The 26827-nt window shown below is 41.0% G+C and overlaps 1 protein-coding gene across 1 annotated transcript in view; it reads left to right on the forward strand.

The window, feature by feature from the left end:
* The first annotated feature begins 1019 nt into the window (after positions 1 to 1019).
* LOC135709431 (uncharacterized) overlaps positions 1020 to 26827 on the forward strand; it is a 147878-nt gene continuing 122070 nt past the window's right edge. The window contains exon 1 of the mRNA XM_065231750.1: positions 1020 to 4743. Within this exon, the coding sequence (XP_065087822.1) occupies positions 1466 to 4743 (3278 nt within the window). The 5' untranslated portion in view covers positions 1020 to 1465. The remainder of the gene's footprint in view (positions 4744 to 26827) is intronic.

Genomic DNA, 26827 nt, shown 5'->3' on the forward strand with positions numbered 1-26827 from the left:
TTGCTTGGAAGAATCTACACTCGTTGAGCAATCTGTTGGCAACCGTGAATGTCTGTTTCAGTGGTGCTTCCATGAGTTGATGTATTTTCCCAAGCAAGTAAAGCTCTCAATGCTTTGAAATGTATTGCCACTACTACTAGCTCACCCACCTTACCTGGGATCAGGGATTTATTTTCCATCATTGAGTCGACACCCTGATTAGAATTCTTATGGAATGAATGGGGTTGAAATTTACTAACATTCAATAGGTTTTATTGCACCACATGGTCAAGTTTGCCTACGTATTTCTCGAGTCAACACAATGCGTGGACGATGTGTTTTTTTCTGTCATGATTTGCTGTACACTTATTACATGAAAGCAAGACTGAATGTTGCATCATCCAAGCTCAGCTATCTTTGTCATTCAGTTGTTGATTCTAAAGCTAGCATGCGACAATTACTGTAACTGGTTTGATCATCAACATCAGATTTTCATCTTGTCATTCAACTGCTTTAACTTTCACCTTCAATCATGATTGATCAAATTTGTGCTATACCATAATCTCCACCTGGGTCACCACGGTTTTAAAAAATCATCACAGGAAAAAATCCCAACTTCCGCCAATTACGTCCAATTTGGCGTGCAATTCAGAACTTAATAAAAAAAACCCACTTTTTCAACACGTGAATACCAATGTTGACATCACTGTTACTGCTGCCTACCACCGACTGACCGATCGCGAGTACTTACTACTGCTACTGCAGCGAAAGCCATTCGCTCATTTTGCGTTTCCCTATTAGTCACGTCACACATTATTCCCGTTCTGCTTCACCCGTCGTCGTCGTTGTCATGCAAACTCGTCGAAAAGCAAAAAGGTTCTGTTACAAACACAGTAATTCGAAGTCAAACCCACCGTTGAATTAGACTTCGAGGCACCACCGAGGCGAAATACCGTCGAGTGCTCAGCGCGGAACGCGATTTCTAGGTTCCCATTGAACCGAACTGTATTTCATTGAATTTTTCTTTCCCAAAAAATTAGCAAACAAACACACGCGCGTATCTCGACAAGAGAACACTAAATACCGACAGTAGCAGCTGAATGTGTCCCAGTACCTCCAGTTAGTACAAGAAAAAGAAGAAGAAGAATAAGAAGAAGAACTAGTGGAAATGTTGTGATTTTATCCTCTTGCCATTAGAAGAAGAATTTTAGAATCCGGAAGAAGAAGAAAGGTGAATCGTTAAGCGTAATTTTAACGAGTGTGATTGTAAATTATTTATTTAATCCGTCCCGTTTGTGTGTACGTGTAAGCGTTGGACGTTGGCCAGTGTTTTTGTGTCCGTCCTGGTTCAGGAGGCAGGGAAGATTCGATGTGACTGTATTGCGCTTTTCCCCGCCTCCAGCTGCCGTCCGCCGCCCGTTGTTCGATTGATACAACCGCACGCTGGTCCGTGATAGAAAGCTCAGAGTCAGATTGGGTAGTGACGATGTCGTCAGCGATGCCCGTGGTTTGGTGCACGGATCCCAACTCGTCGGGAAAGAGGCAACCGTTTGCTCTGCAAGGGATCCAACTGCAGGGCAACATCACCGAGAAACATGTGCTGGCCATGAAGGAGCTGATCAGTGCCGCCTCCGAAGGTCGTTTACTCCTGCCCAGCGATGGTGCCATTGTCCTGTTGGATTGTGGTCTGAGCATCGGGTCGATGGTAATCGAGGGCAAGGCCGGGAAAGAGGTAGCCGCGTCCCTGGCTGCGTCCGGTAATCATAAATCAATTCTCCCGGCAGTGCCGGAGGTTGCAGTGTTCTGCGATGTGAAGGAAGAGCATATCCATAATGCTAATAATGGAAGTGATGGTAGTAATAGAATCGTCAATAGGTGTGAAGGTGACGATGGGGAAGGGGGGGCTCGGGAGCAAGCATTCGTCACCGCGTTGGTAGAAGATGAGTGCAAACCTCTGGATATGTACGGTTGCGGCGGGGGAGCGGAAAACGGAGAATTTCTGTACGAGTTTCTCTGCTGTGCCAAATGTATGAACGATCCAGCGTCCAGTTGTTTCAATCCACCCAGTCATCGTAGTCGTAGTTTAAATTCGCTCAACAACAAATCACAGCTGTTGTCTCGGTTCCTTAATGGCCGCGCCAAGGCCCGCCTGTACTGTGATCCCCTGTACAACATCTCCAATCGGTATTTCAAACGGCTGGTCAATCATAAGGGCAGCAAGTCCCGATCGGACTCCCGTCGGAATGTGGTCCGCAAAAGCTCGATTCGAAGTGATCGATCGTCTGGCGGCAAGATCGTCAAGAAGAGCTCCGAAAACATCCCGATCTACGCCACGGTCAATAAAAAGATGAAGCTCCGAACGCGGTTGGAGGCCCTCCGGAGGCAGAACATCGACGCCGGCACGTTAGCATTACAAATTGCACTCGACAAGCAACAACTGATCAAAAGCAGATCGAATCCGACGATGACAGCAGCAGCAGCAGCAGGCCTAACATCATCGGAAATTAATAATCAATCATCTTCATCATCGTCGTTCCCGGTCCTCGGTCTGCTGCCGCCATTATCCCCCGGGAAGCCATATCATAGTTCCAGCAGGAAAACTAGTTTCGATTCGACGTGCACCGTGAGTTCAATGGATTCGGGTTTTATCGATCAACAGCAGCGACAACAGTTGAAGCAACTCCAGCAGCAGCTCCAACAACAGAAGAAAGGCAAGAGCAAGGAAATGCCTAACTGCCCTAGCGAGCCGATAACTGTTAAATCGAGTCCGGGCCCGGCGGAGAAAGAGTGCTCGAAAAAACTAGAAGAACTACCTTCCACTAATGATGACGACGGCGACGACGACCACGACGACGCGGATGGCGATGTTGTTGCTAGCGATGAAGATCGCCTTAATGAGTTATCCCAGCTGCAGATAAAAGATTGCCTGGTGACGCAATCGCGGAACCGTAGAAAATCATACGAAGAATTCAAATCGCTGTTCCGGCAACAGCAGCAGCAGCAAACCGAATGCCGTAGCCGTTTGGCCGTGGTCAACGAAAAAGACCCCCAGGCTTCTGGCACCGTGGCCACCGCCGCCCATGCCAACAACAACACTAGCAGTAGTAACGATAGCATAAAAACTCGACGCAAGTCCTACGAAGAATTCAAAGCTTCAGTCAAAATTTGTGATAGTAGCGTTAGTAATTTAAAGCCTACGTCCGAGGAGGAGGAAACGACGGAAGAGGACCCCCATCATCATACGGCCCTCTCCGGGGTCAGCGGGCTGTTCAAGATGAAGCGCAAAAACTCGCGACGTCTCAGTCTCAAGAAGCTGAAAATGCACGACAAAGCCGACCCACAGACTGCGGCGGGCGATAAGTCCGCCCCACCCACAGTGATTAGCAATAGCGTTAGTAAGATTAGCGAAGAAAGTAGTCACGTTAAGAATAGTACAATCTATGATATTCTACGAACTAAGAACAAACCCGACGAGCACAGGGACTCGGTAGTGTCCCTGGGCAAGGAACTGGCACCATTTCTAAAGGAGGAAATCTACCGCAAAAACTACAAAATCTACGATAAACTCATCTCGTACGGTAGCAAAGCTTATAAAAAGTACGACAAATACATGACCTACGGCACGATATACGAGATTCTGCATCGAAAGTCCGACGCAGCCGAAGACGTCTTCCTACGCAAGCGAGCTCTTTCGGAGAAGTTCGCCAAACGCAAACTCAGCGTCAGTTCACACTACAGTTCGCTGAAATTCGGCACCATCTACGATATTCTACAGAGCAGAGTTCACTGCAACGCTGCCCTACCAGCCGAAGCCGAACCCAGTGATAAACCGTGCAACAAACCTACCCTAGAACCGGAACCGCCAACCACCAATAACACCCTCTCCACCATCTACGATATCATCCACAAGAAAGCCGATTCGCCCAAACAGCAAACCAAGAATCGCTTCCTCGTCAAGAAAATCACCGAAGAGGAACTCCACAAGGGCAACGAAAACAATCGCAACGAACTCAACACCCCCGCCGCCAACAATCCTCAAGAATCTCCCATCAAGCCACCACCCTCCCCGGACTATACCACCCCCAAACCGGTCGATGCGTCCAAAAAGCCCACCCGAACCCGTCGCTTCTCCAACATACTGTCCTACAGTCCCCGCCATTTGCCCACTACCGAACCCCCTCCGGCGGACTCGGCCAAACTGGCCTCCAACGGATCTCGCCTGAAGAAGATCGCTGCCAGCGATGAAGACCTCTACAAACGAGATAGCTCCAAGCACCATCATCACCACCACCATCACCATCATCACCATCACCACCATCAACACGTCAAAGAGCCCCTTCCAAAAATGACAATCCCCAGCGAGGACGAGCTGTACTCCCGCATCGGCAGGCTTCGCAAATCCGCCACCGATAGCAGTGCCCTGTGCTCCAAGATCGACGAAGTACCGAAGCTCGTATTCCCGGTGGTGGACCTTCGACCTTCGAAAAGTCGACACGATCGACTGATGGTGCCCCGACCGGGTGCGATCTTCAAGTCCAACTCGCTGGATATGCTAGCGCCGACCAAGTTTGCGCGCAATCCCCGCTGGATCAAGCAGACTGCAGCAGCTGCGGCTGGTGGTCCGGTGCGAAAGTTGAGTCCGCTGGTGCTGCCGCGGAAGACTTCCGGTGGATCGCCCGCGGCCGGTACGAGCCAACAGCAGCCGAAGAAGAGCACCCGACGGCTGTCGGAGTTCACCCGAGGCGAGTTCCTGAATGAGAAATCGTAAGTATTGGAATTAGTTTTTTTAGTATGATTTACGGGGTTGTTACGACTGGCACGGATTTCGCGTTTTTGCAGGTGTGAGCCATTGTTGTAATTGTATTTTCAACTATCAAATCAAATTTCATTCAAGTAACCATAACAAATATTTAAAATTTGTTGCTCAATATGTTTTGATCGATATTGCAAATGTTAGTAATGTTAATGTTGTTGATAATAATTTTTAGTAGATTTGCGTTATTGCGCTGTTTTTCTTTTAATTATACTACTATTGTATCACTTCCACTTTCACTATTCACTTTTACTATTTATTTTCACCATCACTTTAAAAAAAATATAACAGACACGTATTTCGTTCACTACTTGCATTTTTCTTCAGTGTCTAGTCATAGACTAGACTAGACTAGATAATGCCAACTGAAGAAGTTTGCAAGTAGCAAACGAAATATGTATCTGTTATAGGTTTTTAAGTGACAGGGAAAGTAAATAGTAAAAGTGAAAAGTGAATTAGTGAAAGTGAAAGTGATACAATAGCAGTAGAATTAAACGGAAAAACAACGTAATAAGATGTACAATTATTCTACTAAAACACTTGTCAATCCATTTCTAGATAGAGCTGGAATTAGGGCATAACAGCTTTTTTAAATAATTAATTCTCTCTAGGATTTCTAAGAATTCAAGGCACGCCCACGCAAACCGGATAGGGGAAGTCCTCTTGATATTTTTAAACTTCAGGTTGATCAATTAAAATCACGTTTATTAGATGTTCTCTCATGATATCAGGCAGCTCAAAAATCATTCCGAAAACCATCAGGTGATCAGAGATCCCAATGATCACCTCGATTTTTTAAAAGACTGCAGGTTGATCAGGCATCATTCTGAAAATATTCAACTATCCAACTATCTAAAACATCTCTGATATTATATCATATGATAAAATGCAGTTAAGAAATGTTTCCAAAGACTTTCATGTGTTTTAGGATTTCCTTAAAGTCCTCTGGATACTTTGTCAAGATTACAGGATGATCACGTACTCCATTCTCTAATGATAATAGGTGTTATTCCAAAGACCTTCAGGCAGGCTTGCAATTGCTCATTACAGCTAAAATGCTATTTTTCGTAATTATAAAACAATTAGATACTATAATGATAATTTTTATTTGTAAGCGAGCAACCAGTGATCATAAAATCGCTAGTTGTGACCTTCTGAAAGCAAAATTGACAAATTTTATATGTCATACACAAACTTTACCACCTCTTCTTACATCTTACAAATAAAAATTATCATTATAGTATCTCATTGTTTCATAATTACGAAAAATAGCATTTTAGCTGTAATGAGCAATTGCAAGCCTGGCTTCAGGTAAACAGAGATCTCCAAAAACTTTCCATGATATTTTTTCAAGTCATCAGGTTGAACCAACAATTTAAATAAAAAACGTCTCTCAGATATTCACTCCCGATACCAGGTTGCTTCGAAATTGTTTTAAAGACCATCAGGCGATCAGCGATCTCCATACAATAATCAACAATCCAAATCTGGGAGATATTTTCTGATACGATACCGACTCAGACATTATTTCATAACCCTTCAGCAGAAGTAATACTCAGGATATTTTTTCGAATGTTCAGGTTGTTCATTTGAAGACATCTGGATGATCAGGTACAATTCTGAAGATAACAAACTGTCCAACAATTCCAATAATGTCTGTCAGAATTCTCTCAGGAAACCAGAGGACTCTTACTTTTTTTCCAAAATCTTCTCTGGATATTTTTTCAATACTCTGGTTGATCAATTATACTGTCCATTGATTTAAACCACGTCTCTCAGATATTCTCTTATGATACCAGGTTGCTCAAAAATTATTCAGCTGCGTCTCTTAGATGTGCTCTTACGATATCACGTAACTAGCCGGCGCCGGTGGTGTAGTGGTAAGCGTGACTGCGTTCTCACCCCAATGGGTCTGGGTTCAATCCCAGCCGAGGTCGGTGGGATTTTTCTGAGACATAAAAATCTCTGGTCACGCCTTCCTTCGCAAGGAAAATAAAGCCGTTGGTCCCGGCCCATGTGTGTTATGAATGGGTGCGATATCCTACGCGCAGGTGTTGAAGCTGTCTTACTGCACATTCGGTTGCCGTCAATGGATAGCAATCGATGTCCGTCGGTGATTGGCACTAGATTACGGAACACAGACCGACGTTAAATAAAAGAATGAAGAGAAGAAGATACCGCGTGACTGGGAAGTTATTCCAAACACCTTCACCTTTCAATACTTCAGGATGATCAAGTAGTATTCTAATGATATTCTACTGTCCAACAATTCAAATCACGTCTATCAGATATTCAACCACGACACCAGGATGATCTGAAATTATTTAAAAAGCATTAGGTGATCAGTGACCTCCATGAAATCCTTAGGATATTTTTTTTTTTTCAAGACATGAGGTTGAACAGGAAACGCCTCTTAGATATTCTCTCATGATACCAAGTGTCTTATAAAATACTCCTAATATCATCAGGTGATCAGAGATCTCCAAAGCCTTCTATCAGCCATTGTCTTATAATTGGTGCCGTGGTAAGCCACATTCAAAGCAGCTTCAATCCCATGTACTCCAGAGCCTGCTCTTGGGTATAAACCTTGATTGACCGCTTCCAGCACCGAAGCAGCATATCCGTATCGATGCTTACCGCTTGCCTAATCTCCGTATATCTCTTGCCTAATAAAAAATATCGATTTTACTCCACCAAGCTCAATCGATTTCAAATCAGGACCTGGTAATTCTCCCAAAATATGCGCTCATTTGTAATTTTCTAAAGAAAATTCACGTGCATAAACATTTTGACGTAGGACTACGTCTGGGATTTCTATATGGGGGTACACTTTGTCAAAACCGAAAATCGAACATGTAACAAAATTATGAAAGATTTTGAACGATAATAACTCAGTTGCCCCTGGACCAATTTCAATAATGTTATCACCATCGATCAGATATATTTTTACGTATCTGTTAAATTTAAGGCTTTATCATTTTTGAAATGTCACTATTGAAAATTGCACGAATGTTCAACTGTTGCTTTGATAATCAAAATTATCACCTGTGGAAAGCGATTTCCCTAACGCAGATTTCAAAGTTGAAGTCCATCCGGTCTCATCAAACGGTGTTTATTCAATCACCGCGTGGTGAGTGGTGGTGTTCTCCATTACACAACGAAAGGCTCCCCACTATCAGCTAACAACCAAGGCTGGCCTCAACCGCTGATCGGATTCAGTTCCAATCACCGTGTGTGGTGGTGTCCGGTAGTCTGCATCAGCTGCAGCAGCAGCAGTGCTTTTGGCGCGTGGTGTTGAACATTGTTCTCCAGTACACAACGAAAGGCTGCCTGCAAGCAGTGAGTTGCAGCCCACATGAGTATCCATAGGAGGAAGAAGCCGCACTGCTATTGATCGGAATCAGTAGATCTTCGTGAGTCGCTGTGGGCCATCTATGCCAAGTGCGTCACCCTCATTCCAATACAACTCACCAGCCTCATCTGTGTTGAACACCCTAATAGCTCAACATTACACATCCATCACGACAAAACAGTCCTTTTCAGGACCAGCATAAATTTGTAAAAGAGTAGTTTTTGGACATTTGTCAAGGTCATCAATCGGGTGTCAGTTCCCATATCAAGATAGAGCTGGAGTTAGGCGGAACAGCTTTTGTAAATAATGACTTCTTTCGATGATGTCTTGAAAATCAAGGCTCACCCACGTAAATCAACATCACCATCAGGTAGGGTAAGACCTCCTCTACCCCTATGGTAATGTTGGTTTGCGTGGGTGTGTCTTGAATTCCTAAAAATCATCGAGAGAAGTCATTGTTTACAAATGCTGTTACGCCTAGTTCCAGCTCTATCTAGATATGTTTAAATTTAACATACCATGTACTTTAAGGTAACATTTAGGGTGCGATTACAAAAAAACAAAGTCGGTCGCTTCATGAAAATGGTCTGATTTTGATCCAGAGATGACGGATTTCAATTCTAAATACGCCAATCACCGATTGCCTGCGAAAAGCGATTTCCCTAACACAGATTACAAAGTTGAATTCCATCTGGTCTCACCAAACGGTGATTATTCAATCACCGCGTGGTGAGTGGTGGTGTTCTCCAGTACACAACGAAAGGCTGCAGCTCACATGAGCATCCATAGAAGGAGGAATAATCAGTAGCTCTTCGTAAGTTGCTGTGGGCCATGTATGTCAAGCACATCATACTAAAGAGTATAAACCTCGTTCAAATTCTACACAAAACACGAGCTCCTGCTGCAGTTGAAAATAAGATTTATTATGTAAGTAGTCCTACGTCAGTATTGCGTACAACTCCATAGGGCTGTCCCTTGTAGTTTTTTGTAAGTCATCATGGCACAAAGTTGCAGTCAAAAATCCACAAAATTTCGAACTTTCGGTTTTGCTGAGGATCCAATTTTTTTTTCATGGTGAGAATGAGATGGAAAACAAATTTTCACAGGTAAATTTCCTTCTGTAGGAAAGTAAAGCCGTCGGTCCCCGGTTCATGAGTTGATGGGTCGATAGGTAGAGTCCAGGTGTGGGAGCTGCCTCCCTAGCGTCGGTAGCATTGGTGCTCAGCACGGAAAACAAGATCAACGGAAAACAAATCAAGGAAAAAAAAAAATTTCCCAATATTTTTTAGAAAATCAAAAACGTGCCAAAAAAAATATTTTCGGGCGATAAATTTTCCCTTAAGAGCCGATTTTTTCAACCCCATACATATTGAACCATATAGTTAAACCCGTTTTAAAGCTTAGGTGGATTTGAAGAAATTGACCCTGAAACTTAGCGTGGCCAGTGATACGGGAAACCGGGAAAACCGAGAAAAAGTCGGGAACCCGTAATCACCGGGAAGATACCGATAGTTTAGATGATAAATCGATAAAAAATACTTTGTCCTCTCTCCTGATAAAATTTAAAATTGTGCTCCTTGGAATGTTTTCAAGACCTTGAACTTTCATGATATTGTCACTTTGAAAAAATAGTATCATTTGAAAAGAACTCTAGAAATTACGCTAACGTATCATAATTTGCAACAAAAGTACACTGGAGTCGCTTTTTACGCGGATGATACGTCCCGCGTAAAAAACCGCGTAAAAAAACGCGTAAATTCCGGAATCCACGTAAAAAAAACAGCGTAAATTCCGAAATCCACGTAAAAAAAAAAACAGCGTGAATTCCAAAATCCGCGTAAAAAAACTGCATAAGAAAACCGTGTAAAAAAAACCGCGTAAAAAGCGACTCCAGTGTGTTTTGACTAGATCTCCAAAGCAATTGTGAAAAGAATTCCAAAATGATTGTGAGAAGAGCTCCAGGTGCAAATTAAGATGCGTTCTGAGTAGAATTTTGTAAGTGCCTCTGAGGATAATTCTAGACAATTTTGAGTAAGATCCAGGTCCAATTCTAATGAACTTTTCTAATAAGTGCTGAGAAGAATTCATTAAAAGTTCTGACGTGGGTTCCTAAGAGAATTTGGTTGATCGATCCAAGTGGATATAAGTAGCCAATTTTTCGGGAATTCCGAGAAGAATGCCAAGGGTATTCGGAGCATAATTTCCTAGTAAATATTTAGAAGAATTCAGATGAGATAACTCTGAGCTGAATTTCGAGACATTTAAGAGGTGAATTGCATGATAATTCTATGGAAAATTCGTACCAAATTTATTATTCTACAAGTCTAAATCATTGTCTACAGAAGCCTCATAAAACTCAAATTGCTACTTGGGCTACACGTCTTCGAACAGTTCCTAGCAGTCTTGTAAGCAGTCACGGTAGTCGACACATTTTCTGTGATAATCGACTGCTTTGCCTGCCACTTGCAAAACAAGCTGTCATAGTACAGTACCAAACTAAAATGTCATACGACACTGTCGCCGAAGACCGCCACGAATGCATGTATTTTAGTTTTTTCTCATAATAAGAGCTGCTGATGTTGTGCTTGTGTGAATTCTGAAAATAGCAGAAAGCATATAGCAATAGCATTTCTGATCAAAAGCGGTATCATTTACACCAAATTGAGGAATTAGAATGAAATCACAATAGAGAGTTTGACGTTTAATCGGCGCACACTACTACACCATTTAAATTGAACGAGTACGAGCAAGAGGGAAACAGATTAGTGGGAAAACAAACCGTTCATTCATCCATGCATGCTAGATAGAGAAAGACTATTAAACGTCAAAAAGGTTTATGATAGTTATTTGATAATTTTCTTTTTGCTCGAATGTTATTCTACCGTTGTGTGAGAGAGACGACGGTAGAGCATGACAGTCTGTTTGTTTTCGTACACTCATGCTCTCTCTCTCACACAACACAAACGGTAGAATAACATTCGAGCAAAAATAAACCGCACTACAGCGAAGCGAGTAAAAAACGTCAACCGTTTCAATCCCTGGTCCCTAGTAATTCCTTTATTTTAACGTCGGTCTCTGTTCCGCAATCTAGTGCCAATCACCGACGGACATCGATTGCCATCGATTGACGGCAATCGAATGTGCAGGACGGCAGCTTCCACACCTGCGTAGCATATCGCACCCATTCAACACACATGGGCCGGGACCAACGGCTTTACTTACCTTCCGAAGGAAGACGTGACCAGAGATTTTTATGCCTCAGAAGAATCCCACCGACCTCGGCTGGAATTGAACCCAGACCCATTGGGGTGTTAGAAAGCAGCCACGCTTACCATTACACCACCGGCGCCGGCTTGGTCCCTAGTAATGAACAGAAACAATTATTTGAAGTACATTTTCGCCTCTTTTCAAAAGATTAGGTCTCAGTAATCATATTTCATGTATGAATTAAATAATAGGTATTAAATTCTGAACGTTTTCTAAATGCTGCATACTTCAACATAATGACTAATAAGCCGAAATCCAAATCCAAGTAAACATACAATAGCTCTACCGGTTCTCTCGTGAACTTCACTGATCCCATGAAATGGTTTAGAACATCAAAAGGATCCGGCTTCGGAAAGTTTACCGATTGAAGAATAAAACTTGTAATCGACGCCATTAACACCCTACTGATAACCCCTCATTTATGCTCGGTTTTACGACGGCTCACAAGGGCTATAAAATCACCTAGGTGCTATCCGTGTGGTTGCGGTCGAACCCTCAATTATGCTTATATGCGCGATCAACCCGAAAAACAAAAACTCAAATCACATCGCCCAGCAAATGGATGGGAATTTTATTCTAATGACAATCAAACACCGCTTTTCAGCCAGAGATCACTCGAAGCGGAACTGGTTTGGAGACTATCGTAAAAGCAAACAAACACACAAACTTTCTCAACATGATACAAATTGTTGAACGCTTCGTTGTCGTCGTCTTCGATGCCTCGCAAAGAAATGCTTTCGATTTCGGACCATGAAACTTAAGATTCCCGGAGATGCTGCCCTGAACTCAATCAGATGCAGCTGCTGCATCTAAATATACCGCTGAAATTGGCCCTGATAATGATTATGCAATCGAAGCCGTCCGCAGTCCCGATCCACTAGGACCGTAATGGGTTGCCACTCCCCTACTCTTGTAACTGACCAACTCTGGGCAATGGTTAATGATCAGTTCGAGTTATGCCGAAGTGGAGGAGTAGTTGAAATTGAGATGCTCAAAATCGATTGGGTTTCAAATACGGAGAATAATCTACCAGAAAACTGAACATCCCCCTAGTATGGATGGTTATTTTTATCTTGTCCTCTTCAATCGTTCTGCCCGTGCAAGCCTTATCTTCTATCTTCATTGTAGAGCACAACGACAACAAGATTGCATATTTAGCGATGCGAGATCAACTATAATTTAAATCGACACGAAGGCCTTTCCTTCAGTTCACTCCGTAACGAAGGGAAGGATCCCCTTGAAGGCATAAAATCAGAACAAATTTGTAGTGCCAAGACCTTGACTCTGAGAGCAAGAGACCTAGCAGCACGCTGGCACAAAGATGCACAGGGATTATGCAAGAGACTTGTGCTCAAGTGCTGTGCGGTGTTCTAGATGCGGAGAAGAAGAACCGGACCCGGCCAAGGCCAACGATCTGCTCTTTCTGCTCCTAGATTAGTACGTCCCTACCTACTAACGACAACAAGCGGAACGTAAGATATAGAGAACAACGTCGGACACATGTTCTAGCGATGAACGAACGAGCCCAGGCAATGTTACATAAGAGCGATCAATCCTTCTTTTCCCGTTCATTGCCGATGGGGGCCTTTGACCTTGGTTGAATCTGTGGATAGTGGGTTCAATCAACCCTGGACAATCCCTTTCTTCTTGGCATTATTACACAAGACGTGTGGTTGAGACGTCTTCGCGCCGAGAAAAGTATTTAGCATTTTTCATTCTGCCAATATGTGAGGTACTTAAGCGCTCTCTGTCTCTCTCTCTCTCTGTCTGTGTTGGATTGTTGTTGTTTTGGTTTCTCGATTGCAGCGCGCATCGTAAGAAGTTGGTGGCGGCGATGGTACACTAAGTGGGGCGTAAACAACTTATGTAAAAGAAGCAGGTTAGCTAGGCCCAAAAAGGGTAACCTGCGGGCGGAGGTTTTGGCACGCGTTAACCATTTTTGCGCATGACTTGATACTACGGTTTGCGTTACTTTGTTGGTATGTTTGTTGCCGAGCGAAGTAGGACATGTGTGAGAGCGGTGGAATAGCTACGATTTGGTAGGTGTTGAGAGTTCACATTTGATCGTTGGTTGGAATTAAAGTACACTCAATTACAATTGCAAGCAAATGTTGTGCAACTTGTTTAAAAAATCCAAAAAAAATATGTGCTTATAAATGTGTACGTTAATTGATCAACCCCTCAAATGGATTCTCAGTGCATTTCTAGTAATTGTTCTCATTAAATTTGCGTTTGGAAAACCCTCGATTTCTGGATATTGGAAACATTCTACCGTAATTTATTGAATAATTCAGATTAATTTAAACTTTGTTCAGTAAAAAAAAATGCTACTTGAATGGTAATGATATCAATATTTGCATCGTTTGTTTGGATGTTGATATTGTATGCTAATGAACGTAAGCTCAGTCAAATTTAAATTTGAATATACTTTTGTGTTATGAAAAACTCATCAATTGGAGTCTCACGATGAAATGCTTTTAAGATTTCTCTTGATATCTATCACCGAAAATGTTATACCTGAAAATTACAAGTGCAAGACATAATTATCAATTTGCCCCCCGGCTACGGTATATGGCCTACATTTTGGTACGTGTATGGCGTTTTTGTGCATTATAAAGTACATCGGGTCTCACACTTGCCCACTTACATCAGTAGTTCGACGTCATTTGCTCCATGGAGTTTCCTGTTTTATCGCAGCCACACTTCAGCATTCAGATTTGAGAAAGGCCCTTCCCACTTACCTCACTCTGAGTGAACGCTCAGTTATAAAATCGCTGATTTTGACCCTCTGAAAACGTAATTTACAGGTTGTGTCAAATACATGCTTTACAACCTGTACTTGTAACTTGCAAGTATAAAATATCATTATAACATCCAATGATTTCATTATACAGGGTGTCAACTACCTGAAAAAAACTGGAAAATCAAGGAATATCAGGGAATTCATTTTTGGACCTGGAAAATCGGGGAATTTAATCGAAATTCAGGGAAATATTTCTTAATCACAGAAGTATGAGAAACTTTGCTAGTTTCCAAAAATTACTCGGTGTAGTTTGAGGATCGTTTAAAATTATAAATAGAGTTGCGAATTTGTGGTTGCTCAATGCTTGATGTGGCATTTTTGCAAGTTGAGCAAGAATTACTAAAATAAAAGGGTATTTTAATGAATATGCGCCTAATATAAATTCAGCTCCTACTGGGTGGACACATTCCTGAGTTAAACTGAAATCCTGAGGGTTAATAAAAAAATCTATTTCCTTAGACACTAGACGTTGTTATTTGTTGCAAAATATAACCACCAAATGGGTATGTGCGTCTCTTAATAGATGTTACGCCTGATTGCGTCTGACGCAGATCCTTTGGGCGCATTGGAGCGCTTTTTAACAAATTCAAGACTGGTAAAGAGTTAAGAGAAGAAGATGATTTTTTCCTGATCACTTGTAGTTCTTGTTCCTTATTGTGTTCTTAACAGCCTGACTAGCTCAGAGAATAAACTAAATGAGTATTTACGATAATGGCCTTGGAATAGCACTTTAATGATTGAATAATAATTCAAGAAACGTAGACTAACATTACCTCGACAGTGGTGTGGTGTTATTCAGTATTCTAGTTCTTCATTGTAAATCTGGTTATCTTGGAAAATTATCTTCTCAATGATGTTTTAGTATTGCAATTGCGATAAAATTAAGCTACTCAATTTTGGAGGTGACAGTGTTGTTTTTACGATTTACCACCCTAGGAATCTGGCCGTGAATTAGCGTTTTGATAAGCGTACTATCCGGAATAATTTTCTTGTGGAGCTGGGTCTCAAATTGTACTCAAGGGAGAAAATTATAAAGGGATTAAAAACAAGTGTTTCATATGCAAGAGTAGGAGAACGGTGAAAATTTTTGCCCCTAGCGTTGATTGAAAAAGTTCACGATATTTCACGAAGTTCAACAAGGGAAAAGTTCGCGAGTCAAAGGGAGTTCTGGTGAATATTTTCAACACTGCTTCTAAGGGTGAGAAAATCGCCATGCCAAGGACCTCTTCTCATATCATGAAGTTAATTGAGCAAATTTGCTGCAAACTTTAAGCGATTAAGCAAGCCTTGTTTGTAGATTGATATCGAGATGGTTGCAGTTTCCTTCACACATCACTATTAATCATGAATTGAACAGATTCCTTGGCGCTTACAATTTGTTAATTTAGAAAAATGCGGTGCCTTCCCGGTTTTGGCAACACGCGATTTCTGTCTTTTTTGCATACTATAAAATGTATCGAATGCTTTAGTCAATTTGAGAATGTACTGGACCACTCTTCATGGGTTAGAGGTCCATGCGGTATTTCATGAAAAAAAATGTCCAGAAAGCACTACCCAACTAACAATTTTGGCTGCAGACTAGCTAATATAGCCAAAAATTTCCTTATGCAGCTAATATGTGCCTGTAAGGCTGGTCTGCAGCTAGAATTGTTTTCTTGTGTAGTACATATCTGAGGAAATTAATAGCTGATGAGGTCGTCTTGACAAAACCATGTACATGGATTTTTTTTTTTCGAAAATTACTGGAAAATCGGGGAATATCAGGGAATTTGATTTTCTTCATTGAGTCGACACCCTGTTAGATCAATTATATTTTCTACTAAATGCTTGTGTTATTCTTATTCTTCGGATATTTTATTTTTATAGAACCTTGAAAAATTTTCATGTCACAGATTTTAGATTTCTCCATTTCTGGGATATTGAAAGCACGTCCATAGAAGATATTTTATCACATACCTTACTGTTACATTTTTCTGAAATTTACAGCTCCATACTTAAAACTTAAACAGTTTTCTGATACCAGGATCTTGAAGTTTGTTATCAATCGAAGTCTGAAAATCTTTGGAATTTTTCTTAATCCTGGACCTTGAATTTTTGTGTACGGATTCTTGAAAAATGTTCAATGTTTTAATTTACTAAATTGTTTCTTAGCATCTCATCTCTTGATATCGTTGCAAATGTGTCGAGGATAATTTAAAAAATAGTAGAAAACTCTTAAAATTCACTCTTAATTTGTCTTCGCTTCTTCCTCGCATTTCAAGCTTATTGCTTATTGCATATTAGCTTATTGAATACAGACAACTTTGTGTTCTAGGTGCACATCCGCAGTTATTAATTGAGAGCTGTACAATTTTTGTATTGGTATAATTGTGTGGCAATTAAAATTTATACCCAGGAAAGTAGAGAAATTTGCCAACCCGAAAAATTCCTAGAAAGGACTGAGAATTGAAATTGGTTAATTTCTCTCCATAATTTTCTTTAGAATTCGCTTGGAATATTTGTCGGAAATCTCTTGGTATGCCACTTAGAATTAAACGTAATCTCCCAAAATGTCTTTGGATTTTTTTCTCTAAATTCTTCACAAAATGCCCTCTATTGGAATTCTCTTGAAACTCTCCATTATTATTCCCTTGGAAATTTCTTCAGATTCTCTTGAAGCAAGACTCGTAGTTACATACTCGACATTTGTTGCTAAACCCTCGCGGAAATTTTTTGAAATCCCTCACAAATCTTATAAATCAGTGAATCGGAAAATCCTTAAAACCGGGGAAATTCCGGGAATTCGAAATCACCGAAAAAACCTGGAGAAGCCCGTGAAGGTCGATAACAAACCGTGGAAAATATACTTCATCCTCTCTTAAAAAAAATGAGATTTAAAAAAATCAAGGAGCTTGGACTGAACTAGATTGTCTGGATACAATCCCTTTGATGAACTATTAAGAGAATTTTGATGAATATCCCAAAGGAGTTGTAAGGATATTTTAGATGATGTCAAATAAAAAATCAAATGAGTTTTTGGAGAGAATTTTTGGTGGTTCTGTGGAAAATTCCATAACGATTGTAGAGAGAAGTACATGTCAATTTCGTATGTATATTCCAGGGTGGCCAGCAAACCGGTAAAACCGGGAATACCAGGAAATATCCGGGAATTTGAAAAGTAACCGGGGAAAATCCCGGGAATCCGACGAGAGAACCGGAAAAAATAAATAAACCATACCACACAAACAAATTTTACACCAGATTTTCAGAATAAACTATTAAAATAGAGTGATCCTTTACCAAATGAATGTCTTGCTCTATTTGCTCCATAATTTTCTTGTTTCCCGTCTTCTGGTTTTAGAATTTAATCATTCAGCAATATTGCAAATTGATTTTCATCGTTTCAATTTCAGATGTAAAGTGCATGGTCCTTGAAAGAAAATATTGAAGATGCTGGACTTTGGAAACAAATATTTATAAAAACCGAAACTGAACTATTCTTTTCCGGGGTTTTAATTTTTCGTTGTTCAAAATTCTCATGATATGAACTCCAGAATTAACTTGGAACTCTGCTCTGAATTATCATGGAATTCTTCGGAAATTAACCAGAAAACACTCCGCGGTAATAATTACCGTTGAATTCTTTTTGGAATTGGAATCCTTCTTAGAATTCCCTTGAACCTATTCGGAGACTTTGATTCCTTTAGAAATCTTTTCAAAAATTTATTTTAACTCTATTCAAAACAGCAGAAATCTTTCGAAATTTTATTTAGAAGCCGTTTGGAGTATTTTAAAGAACTTGTTTCTAATTTCCAGCAAATTATTGCCAGAACACTTTTAGAACTCTGTTTCTTGTTTAATTCTGATCATATTTCTCTTGGAATTCTTTTTAAAATTCATCTGTCATTTTCCCCACGATCCCCACACAAATCTCCTCAGAATCACGTAGGAATTTTCCTTAAAGTTTTGTTTTTCACAACTCCTTTTTAAATCTTCTAAAATTACCTTCAATTTAATTTAGAACTTGCATTCTTCTCCACAGAAATTCCTCCAAATTAATCTAACAATTTCTAAGGACTTCATGTCAGAATAATTCTGGAACTCTGCTCAGAACTTCTCCTTCGAAAACTGTGTGGGAATCCTTCTCAATATTTGTTTGAAATCAACACTTTGAATACTTTTACATTTTACTACAAATTCCAAGGTTTGTCCGCAAGATTCTATAGATTGTTCTGTAATTTGTTATATCCCTTAAAATGCTTCCAAGTCTCAGAGCGTGACAATTATGACTCCACGAGTCATAAGTATTATTTACTTTCTTCAAAATCTGTAATCTTGAATTATTTTCAAAATCTCATAATTTAATTATGTTTTCACAAAGATTGCTATTAATCACAAATTTTGAAGAAAAGATTGTTCGTAAATCACTTTTTTATCCTTTCAATAAATTCCTTTCAGCAAGTTTTTTTTTTTAAATACGTTCAATTTAGTTTCTTGTTGAAAATGGACAACCGGGAAATTTTTAAGGTTTGAATCGGGGAAACCGGGAAAAAATCGGGAATTTCAAGATGAAAATTCACTGGTTCACTGATATTCTTAATAAATTCTGAGACGAGTGTTAAGAGTGTTCTGACGAGAACTCCAAGAAAATTTCAAGAGTATTGAATCGAAAACAAATTAGAAAGATAATTTCAAGTAAATATAAAAGAAAGTTCCAATTGAAATCAGTGAAAAATCCAGAGGGTATCGAATGTTTAGGTTACAATTGCAAAGGAATTCTGAGCAGAGTTCTATGGAAATTCCGAGGATAGTATCAAGGGTATCTTGAGAAGAATTTCTAGAGGATTCTAAGTAGAATTCCTGGTGACTAACGGGTGTTCAATAAAAAATGAGAAGCTAGTAAAAAAAAATTCAACGAATTCAGTATTTTTTTTTTATTAAAAACATAATATTTATTCTTTAAAAAAAACGTCAATGAAGGGGCCTTGGTCAGCCGTACGACGCAACTTAGTCGCGATGCTCTCACAAGAGCGCTGGACGGCACTGAAATCATTCTCATTTTTTATTGAACACCCGTTATTAAGAAGATTCTAGAGAAGAACTCTAAGATAATTCTGAGCAGAATTTCAAGACTGAGGTGGGTTGCATGGAATTTTTTAGAGAATTCAAGCTAATTTTAAATAGAATTATTTAAGAAATCTGCAGTGAACTCTGGATAATCATTAAATTCTCTCCAATTTTTTTTTTGAGTGTTCAGTGGAGAATTTCTGGACTGTTCTAAAGACATTTTTAAGGGGCCAGAGAAAATAACCAATATATTTTAGAGGAATTCTGAAAAGAACATTGCAAAGGTATAAACTTCTAATCAAAATTCTCTTTAGAGTTCTGAGCATACAGGCAAATTTTAAAAACTTCGAACGCAGAAAAAAATTCAACGCCCATGAAAAATTCTGTTGTTTTAGTAATGACATGACATAAACATTCGGCTCAATCGTATTCGGTTTTATGCTTGATTCAAAAGTATATCGCATAGGGTAGAGCGCTACTTCGTCGTAATCGCCCATTTCCGTTCTATCTATCAGAAAAGATATTGAAATATATTAAAGATGTTCCATTTTTTGTTCAAACCCGTTCAATAAAGAGAGGTAAAACGCAGGTTGTGCTTAGTAGCACAGAAATTCCGAGGAAAAAAACGGAATGAAAACGGGAATTTGGTTACTGGGAATTCCTGGTCACCGTGTTATAAATTATCTTAGGAATTCTCTTAAAACAATCTTCAAACTAGCATGAGTTCCATGAACTTATTTTCCATATTTCCTCAGCTCTCCTCAAAATTTCCTATGATTGATTGATTTATCAATATTGAAGAGATTTTCAGCCGTAGGCGTAGTTTCAGGATTGTAGTCATGTAGTAAAGTTTCGGTTAAGTTAAAGGAAAGAGAAGTATTCGCTTAGAATGCTTTTCAACCAATGACTTAAAGTTTCTGCAATAAAATAACCTAACCTAACTTTAGAATGCTCCCTGAAATTCCTTTCGATATGCTTTATAGTTCCCTGGGATTATAATCGTAATTCCCATAATAATCTCTTCCGAACCGATTTCTTCTAAACTCATTTGGCATTCTCATCTCATCTTATTCTCTAGCTAATGCTTCAGTGCCGGAATTCTAAAATGTTATCCAAGTCTCTTTTGCCGTTTAAACAAAATTTCAGTCCGAGTATTCAAATGTTCGTAGATATCATTGTTTTCTAAAAGAATTTCCAAGTGCAATTCCTCAATTCGACCTAGAGTTTGTTTAATAATTGACACGTTACCTAGATGCATTTCAAATTTATGAGACTCCATAAAAACTATCGAAATTATGGAGCATAATTTGACAATTTGTTGCAATCCTGTTGAAATCTAATCATTTTTTTAAAAGTTTGAAGCTGCACCGTGAATGATTTTTTTTTTTCGGGGGAGTTGAACCACTGCGTCCATTATTTGAACTTTTGTGGTACTGAATGACTTTGGTGAAGTCCGGAATATTCATTGGGTTACGAGTCTGTACCAGGAATTGGAAGGATATCTGGAAGCCTTACCAATCGGCTTCATCGAACCCCCAGCGGGGCTTTTCCTTGATTTGTTTTCCATCGATTTTGTTTTCCGTACTGAGTACCAATGCAACCGACACCAGGGAGGCAGCTCCCACACCTGAGCCTTACCTATCGTCCCATCAACTCATATACCGGGGATCAACGGCTATTGCTTCCCTTCCGAATGAAGGCGTGATCCGTATTTTTATGCCTCAGAAAATCCAGACGGCGCCGACTGGGATTGAACCTAGGCCTGCTGGGGTGAGAGGTAATTACGTAATCACTACACCACCGGTGCCGCTAACCTAAAAAGGCTTCACCCGATCATTTGTGCCGCAATCGGAATGGTTCGAAACCTCTTGATTGAAAAAGGTCATTTATAGATATCCCCTTCCGTCAGGATAAGTTACAGCAACTTGATTGTGAGTGTACTATTGGAAAAATGCTTATTCGCGGATTGGGAAAGACTCGCTACATTCTTAATCCAGGTCTTCATTTTCAAGAATGATGGTTAGTTAACTGCCGCTATTCGCATAACAGTCCCATGTGGCTAGGAATTTCACAGGTCATAGGACTGTTATGCAAATAGAGGCAGTTAATGCGTTGAAGAAGGTAGATTTTTTAAAAAAATTACTTAATTGGTACAGTGAAAGCAATCGTGCACAACTCCCGGCATGAAGCCTTACACGGCCGGAGTGAGAGTATCATTTTTCATAACTTTTCGAAAAAGAAAATGTCATAAATTTGCTAATGAGAACCATCAACAACCGGTCGGTGCGTGAGGCGTTAAATATGATCTACTACAGACCGGTATTCAATACAGCACAAATGCCACGTGTTTGCGTTTCTCCCATCTCGAATGTAAAAGTTGCGGAAAATCGCTTGCAAATTAGCATAGTTAATTATCGAAAGCGGTAATCCCACCCAAACCATTGGTATTGAGCGCAGATATCGCAAAGAACTTGTGTCACTGCTTGTGAGCCTGGCCTGCAGTAGTAGGTAGCGACTATCATTTTAAGGTCATTGCTTTTCTGTGATATTGATATTGAAAAAAAAAGGGACACCGAAATTGGAAACAGGACCCCCTGAAGAATCGAAGCTGAAGATAAATGCATACAGACACGAACTCACGAGTCGTCTCTCGAGGCAGACTGCTGGTTGGGTCCTGAAATATTGGCGGAGAAGAGTTTTGAGCGTTACAAGGCCAAGCAAGTTGCTGCTTTCGGCGGTTGTTGCACAGCATACTTTTGGTGGTTACAAACGGAAGGAGGAGAGTAGAACGTATATAAATATAACATTGGATCGAGGTCTTAAATTTCAATCGTGGTTTGGTGTGCCATCTAAAAATATTATGCCTTGAGGCAGGCAAAAAATATATAGTAAGAAAAACTCGTTTGCTCCCCGATACTTCTTTGTTACCACGATCGTCGCTGTTGTGATTTTTAACGAAAAAATTAACAATAACCTTAGCTCTTACATTCAGCGGAAATTGTTCTCGCTTCGCTGTACAGCTGCGAGGTGCCCTAAAGGCACAAAAGAAGATGTGCATCATGCACACACACACGCACACGGTTCCCGGAATTCTGGACGAGGAATAAATTGAAATTAGGATGGTCATTCTTTTGCAAGGGATCCCACCCGAAGGACCCGAGTAAAAATAATTTTCACTAAATTGTTCTCTGCTCTGAATTTTTTTGGCTAAGATTTCGAAAATGGTGTTCCTACATCTGAACTAAAAAGTTAATCAAATGTGGCAAAATATAACGGTAACTGTACATATTTAGCAATGCATTTTTATTCGGGCACCCAAACATCCTGCAGTGACCGATGCAATTTTAATACCTTCTTCTTGTGTCATTCTTACTGGAAATGATTTTCCGCACCCAAAAAAAAAGCACCAAATCCCTTTAGGGGCCCCGTTGATGGATTCGAAATGATTTTCTGAAATTGGTTACAGCAGAAAAAATAAAATAAAATAAAAATCAACAACAAACCCGGACCCAACGCTTTGATTAATGATTTGATAATTGCAAAACTCTCGCTCTTGTTGAGATTGCAAATAGCGCGTCGTTGTTGTTGATCAGACACTGACTGCGTTAAAATAACTGTAAAACCCTTTCCTTTACGACCGACGTCAAGTCGACCGTGCTTTTGCTGGCCATAAAAAGGGCAGTAAGTGTGTGCGAAATGGCCAGCCACCAGCCAGCATCTTGTAGAGTAGTAATGAGAGTGCATTTTTAATAGTTACCCGAGAAGAGCCCATTACGGCGACAACAAGTTGACGGCGGGAGGAAGAGGACGAGATGGGACGAGGAGGCACTGCTGGTGTGCATTAATTTGCAACTTTCTCGTGATGGCTAAATGCCGTGACTCTGCCGTTGGACATGGGAGGGAAACTTGTACGTTTTTTTATGAGAAATTGGTCCCTTGTTTGATGGTTCTATTTTTGTGTAGAGTAGAGTTGAGGAATCAAAAACAGAATTCGGCGAACGCGACGGATAGGTCATTTAATCGAAAACGGAATTTCAAGTTGGTCAAGTCGGTTCGAAATTTGATGTAGTAGAGATACAGGCAATCAATGTCTCAATTTGGTGCACAAATTTACTTTTTACATTCATCCTGTTATGAACAAACAAAAACGCAACCGCCAGTGTTTTGTTTACCAATTTTATTAGAGTGCTGGACTAATTTAATCCTCCACCATGTTAACTCTATTCGCAAACACATCAATATTTACTCCGACAAATTTTCCACCGTAGCATCACAATCACTAACTGATATTTGTCTTTCTTCCATTTCTTTCCAGGTAAGTCACATGAGAATCTATCAAAATTGTCTGTCGAAACCACGACTACCAGGTATGATGATCAAACGAATCCCAAAATAAAACCGCCCACCAAAGTAGTTCACGCCGTTGTACGCCGGATTTCTCGGACCTCCGATCAACCACCATAACAGCCTTATTGGGTGCATCTCAATCTAGGTTACATCTTGTTCGCCGTATTACCTACTAGACGAGCGAAGCTCCTGCAGTCGCACATAACTTGGACCCAACTTTCCAAATCCAGTAACGCAACATTCTTCGCTCTCTGTGTCGAATGACCGATCACGACCACGACGACGGTGACGACGGCGACGTCGACGCATATGCGTTCGATCGTTTCATCCGTGTTTGCATCTAAAAATAAATCCCCTCATATAAAGATGGATATTGTGCACTGTTGAAGATTCCAATCATCGTTCAGATGAATGCACACGCGCATACAACGGTGATGATCAAGACGGCGTTGTCCATATTCGTCATCGGTGATCGTTGAGATGCAGAGATTTACCGCTCCTAGGTAGGTGTCTGCGTTGTTGTTGGTGCGAAAGCTTGTGATCAGCAGTAATTATGGGCCGGTTTGCCGGTTGCTAACTGGCTGTGTACGGCTATTAATAGAATTAAAGCCAAACCGGAGAGGACAGTTTTCTGATTCTAAATGTAATTAACGAATCTTAGGAAATTATTAACAAAGTCCGTTGGACTGTGGAGTTTCCCATTTTTCGGAATTGTTTACACAGTTGGACGTTGCTGTGTGCCTTTTTTCGTGTCCTTGAATTTCTGAGGACCATTTCGGAAGATGATCAAAGATGGATCAGAAGGACTACCAGATGATTTTTTCAAAAAAATAATTTAAAAAGATTCTTCAAGGAAACAATTGTGGAATTTGTTAGCGTCTTTAGAAAGCTCCGATGGTCATTTGATGGTCTTTCAGATGAACTTCAAACAACTGTTGTAGAAAACTTAGAGACCAAGTTAGCCACAACAACGTGCCTTTCTGATTTTCGCAATGGAAGATCATTCAAATTAGTGCTTAATTCGGTCATTGCGACCATTGACGAATTTCAACTCGTTGGCAGCACCATCTCACATTCTGATAACATAATCTGATTATTATATTACATATATACAATTTTACCTAGTGTCTCACTTTTCAACAGGTGCTTCCAAAAACATGGTATTTTGTAATCGTAAAATTGAACATATTTGTAGTTCTGCGGCGAACGTTTCAGCTCAATTGATCATAAATTAACAAAGTTACATCATGTCAAAGTTGACCATTTTGTATGGAAATCGGCATGCGCTGCTATTATATTGAACACAACTGTATATATCAAAAATTCGGAATGAGGAGGGACCATCAAGGCACCCAATTGAAGCGCTTTGTATGGGGAGTGTGAAGATGTCAACTGCCTGTTGCTAACATTTTCGTGGATAAAGGGTGAGCTCTTCTCCCCATTCATTAGGGGGTCTTATTTTTTGGTGGCTCGTTTTCTGACTAAATGGCTGATCAAGTTGTTGGAAGGAGATTCTTAGCAGTTCCAAGAAAATGAATTCGCCAATTACCTATCAATCCATCCATCCGTTTTTGGCCCTTCATACAGCGATTTGCTGATGACAATCGCAGGTTATTAATCATAATCAAGTTCAACAGTGAGGAGAGCCCACATTTCCGTGCTACAATGAGTGGTAGACCACTATCATCATATCATCATCAGAAGGAGTGTTACATTTTTGACAATATCTGTTGCTCTTCATCAAGGTTACTTATACTCGCATCGTACGACTCAAAAGCGCTTACCGTCCCCGAACGCGTTTGGAATAACGAAAGCAAAGCACACAATCCTGAACGAACCGAACGATTCCATTAACGCGAGTCTTCGTGAGTGACCTGTGTGCGAAGAGTATTCGGTGCTGCCTTTCATTGATTCTCGTTCCGTTCTCATCGTTCTTTACGAACTGGTGTTTTTTTTTTTTTATACAGGGGGGAATCTGCTCACAGACACCTGAGAAGGAACTCAGGGTGTGGGGATGGGAGAATTTCACTCCCGACCCACTAAACCTTATCCTGTGCGCTTGGCCCTTGACCTCCCCGGAACCGCCCGAAGGCATTACTTCGTGGGAGGGGCCGCTGTAGCGCTATGGCGCCTCTCTAGCAATACTCTAACGATCTAGTCGGGCAGTAGGCAACTGCTGCTCGGCTCGCCACTGTCGTTGTAATACCGAAACTATGTGGGTGACCGCAGTCACCACCGCGTTCCAGTTCTCGGTGGTACCACACATCCTAGGAACGATGTTATCCGGACTGGTATCCGCTCCGCATATCGCTAGCATAGCGCTCGATACTGACTCGAAGCGTGGACAGGCAAACACAACGTGTTCGGCGGTCTCCTCGACACCAGCACACGTGGGGCAGATGGGAGTACTTGCATGTCCGAAACTATGCAGGTAGCTCCTAAAGCAGCCATGGTCTGACAGGAACTGTGTCAGGTGGAAGTTTACTTCCCCATGGCGCCTGTTGACCCAGCTTGATACGGAAGGTATCAAGCGGTAAGTCCACCTCCCCTTTGTGGAGTTTTCCCACTCCGATTGTCATCTCGCGGTCGACACAACTTGCGCGTTGTTGCGCACCCCTCGAACGGTCCTCGCGTCATAGTACACCACATCCTCCTTAATGATAAGGCTGATTGGCATCATCCCTGCTATGACACAGACGGCCTCTCTCGAGATAGTGCGGTATGCACTGGCCACCCTCAAGCACATTAGCCTGTGTGTGCTCTCTAATTTCTGCCTGTGGCAGTCAATATCCAGTACCGCAGCCCACGCAGGGCCGCCGTATCTGAGGATAGATACTACGACCCCAGCGAGGAGCCTGCGCTTACTGGCATTCACTGCCGAGCTGTTTGACATCATACGGGATAATGCACCCACAGCCATAGACGCTCTCTTGCAGGCGTACTCGACGTGGCAGCCGAAGCTGAGCTTATCATCGAGCATAACCCCCAAGAAATTCAGAGAGCGCACAGACCTAATTGTGCTTCCGCCGACTGTCAACGTCGCATGCTGTACTGACATGCGATTGTTGACTACGACCACTTCCGTCTTGTGATGGGCGAGCTCCAGTTTCCTGGTTCTCATCCATTCCTCCACAAGCCTGACGCATTGAGCCGCTGTCAGCTCTACCTCCTCGAGAGATTCCCCGCAGACTACCAGCGTGACATCTTCGGCAAAACCTAC

The sequence above is a fragment of the Ochlerotatus camptorhynchus genome, unplaced genomic scaffold (assembly GCF_037179485.1).
Source record: "Ochlerotatus camptorhynchus isolate MF236.1 unplaced genomic scaffold, CSIRO-AGI_Acam_v1.1 ptg000361l, whole genome shotgun sequence".
In the NCBI taxonomy this organism is placed as follows: Eukaryota; Metazoa; Arthropoda; class Insecta; order Diptera; family Culicidae; genus Ochlerotatus; species Ochlerotatus camptorhynchus.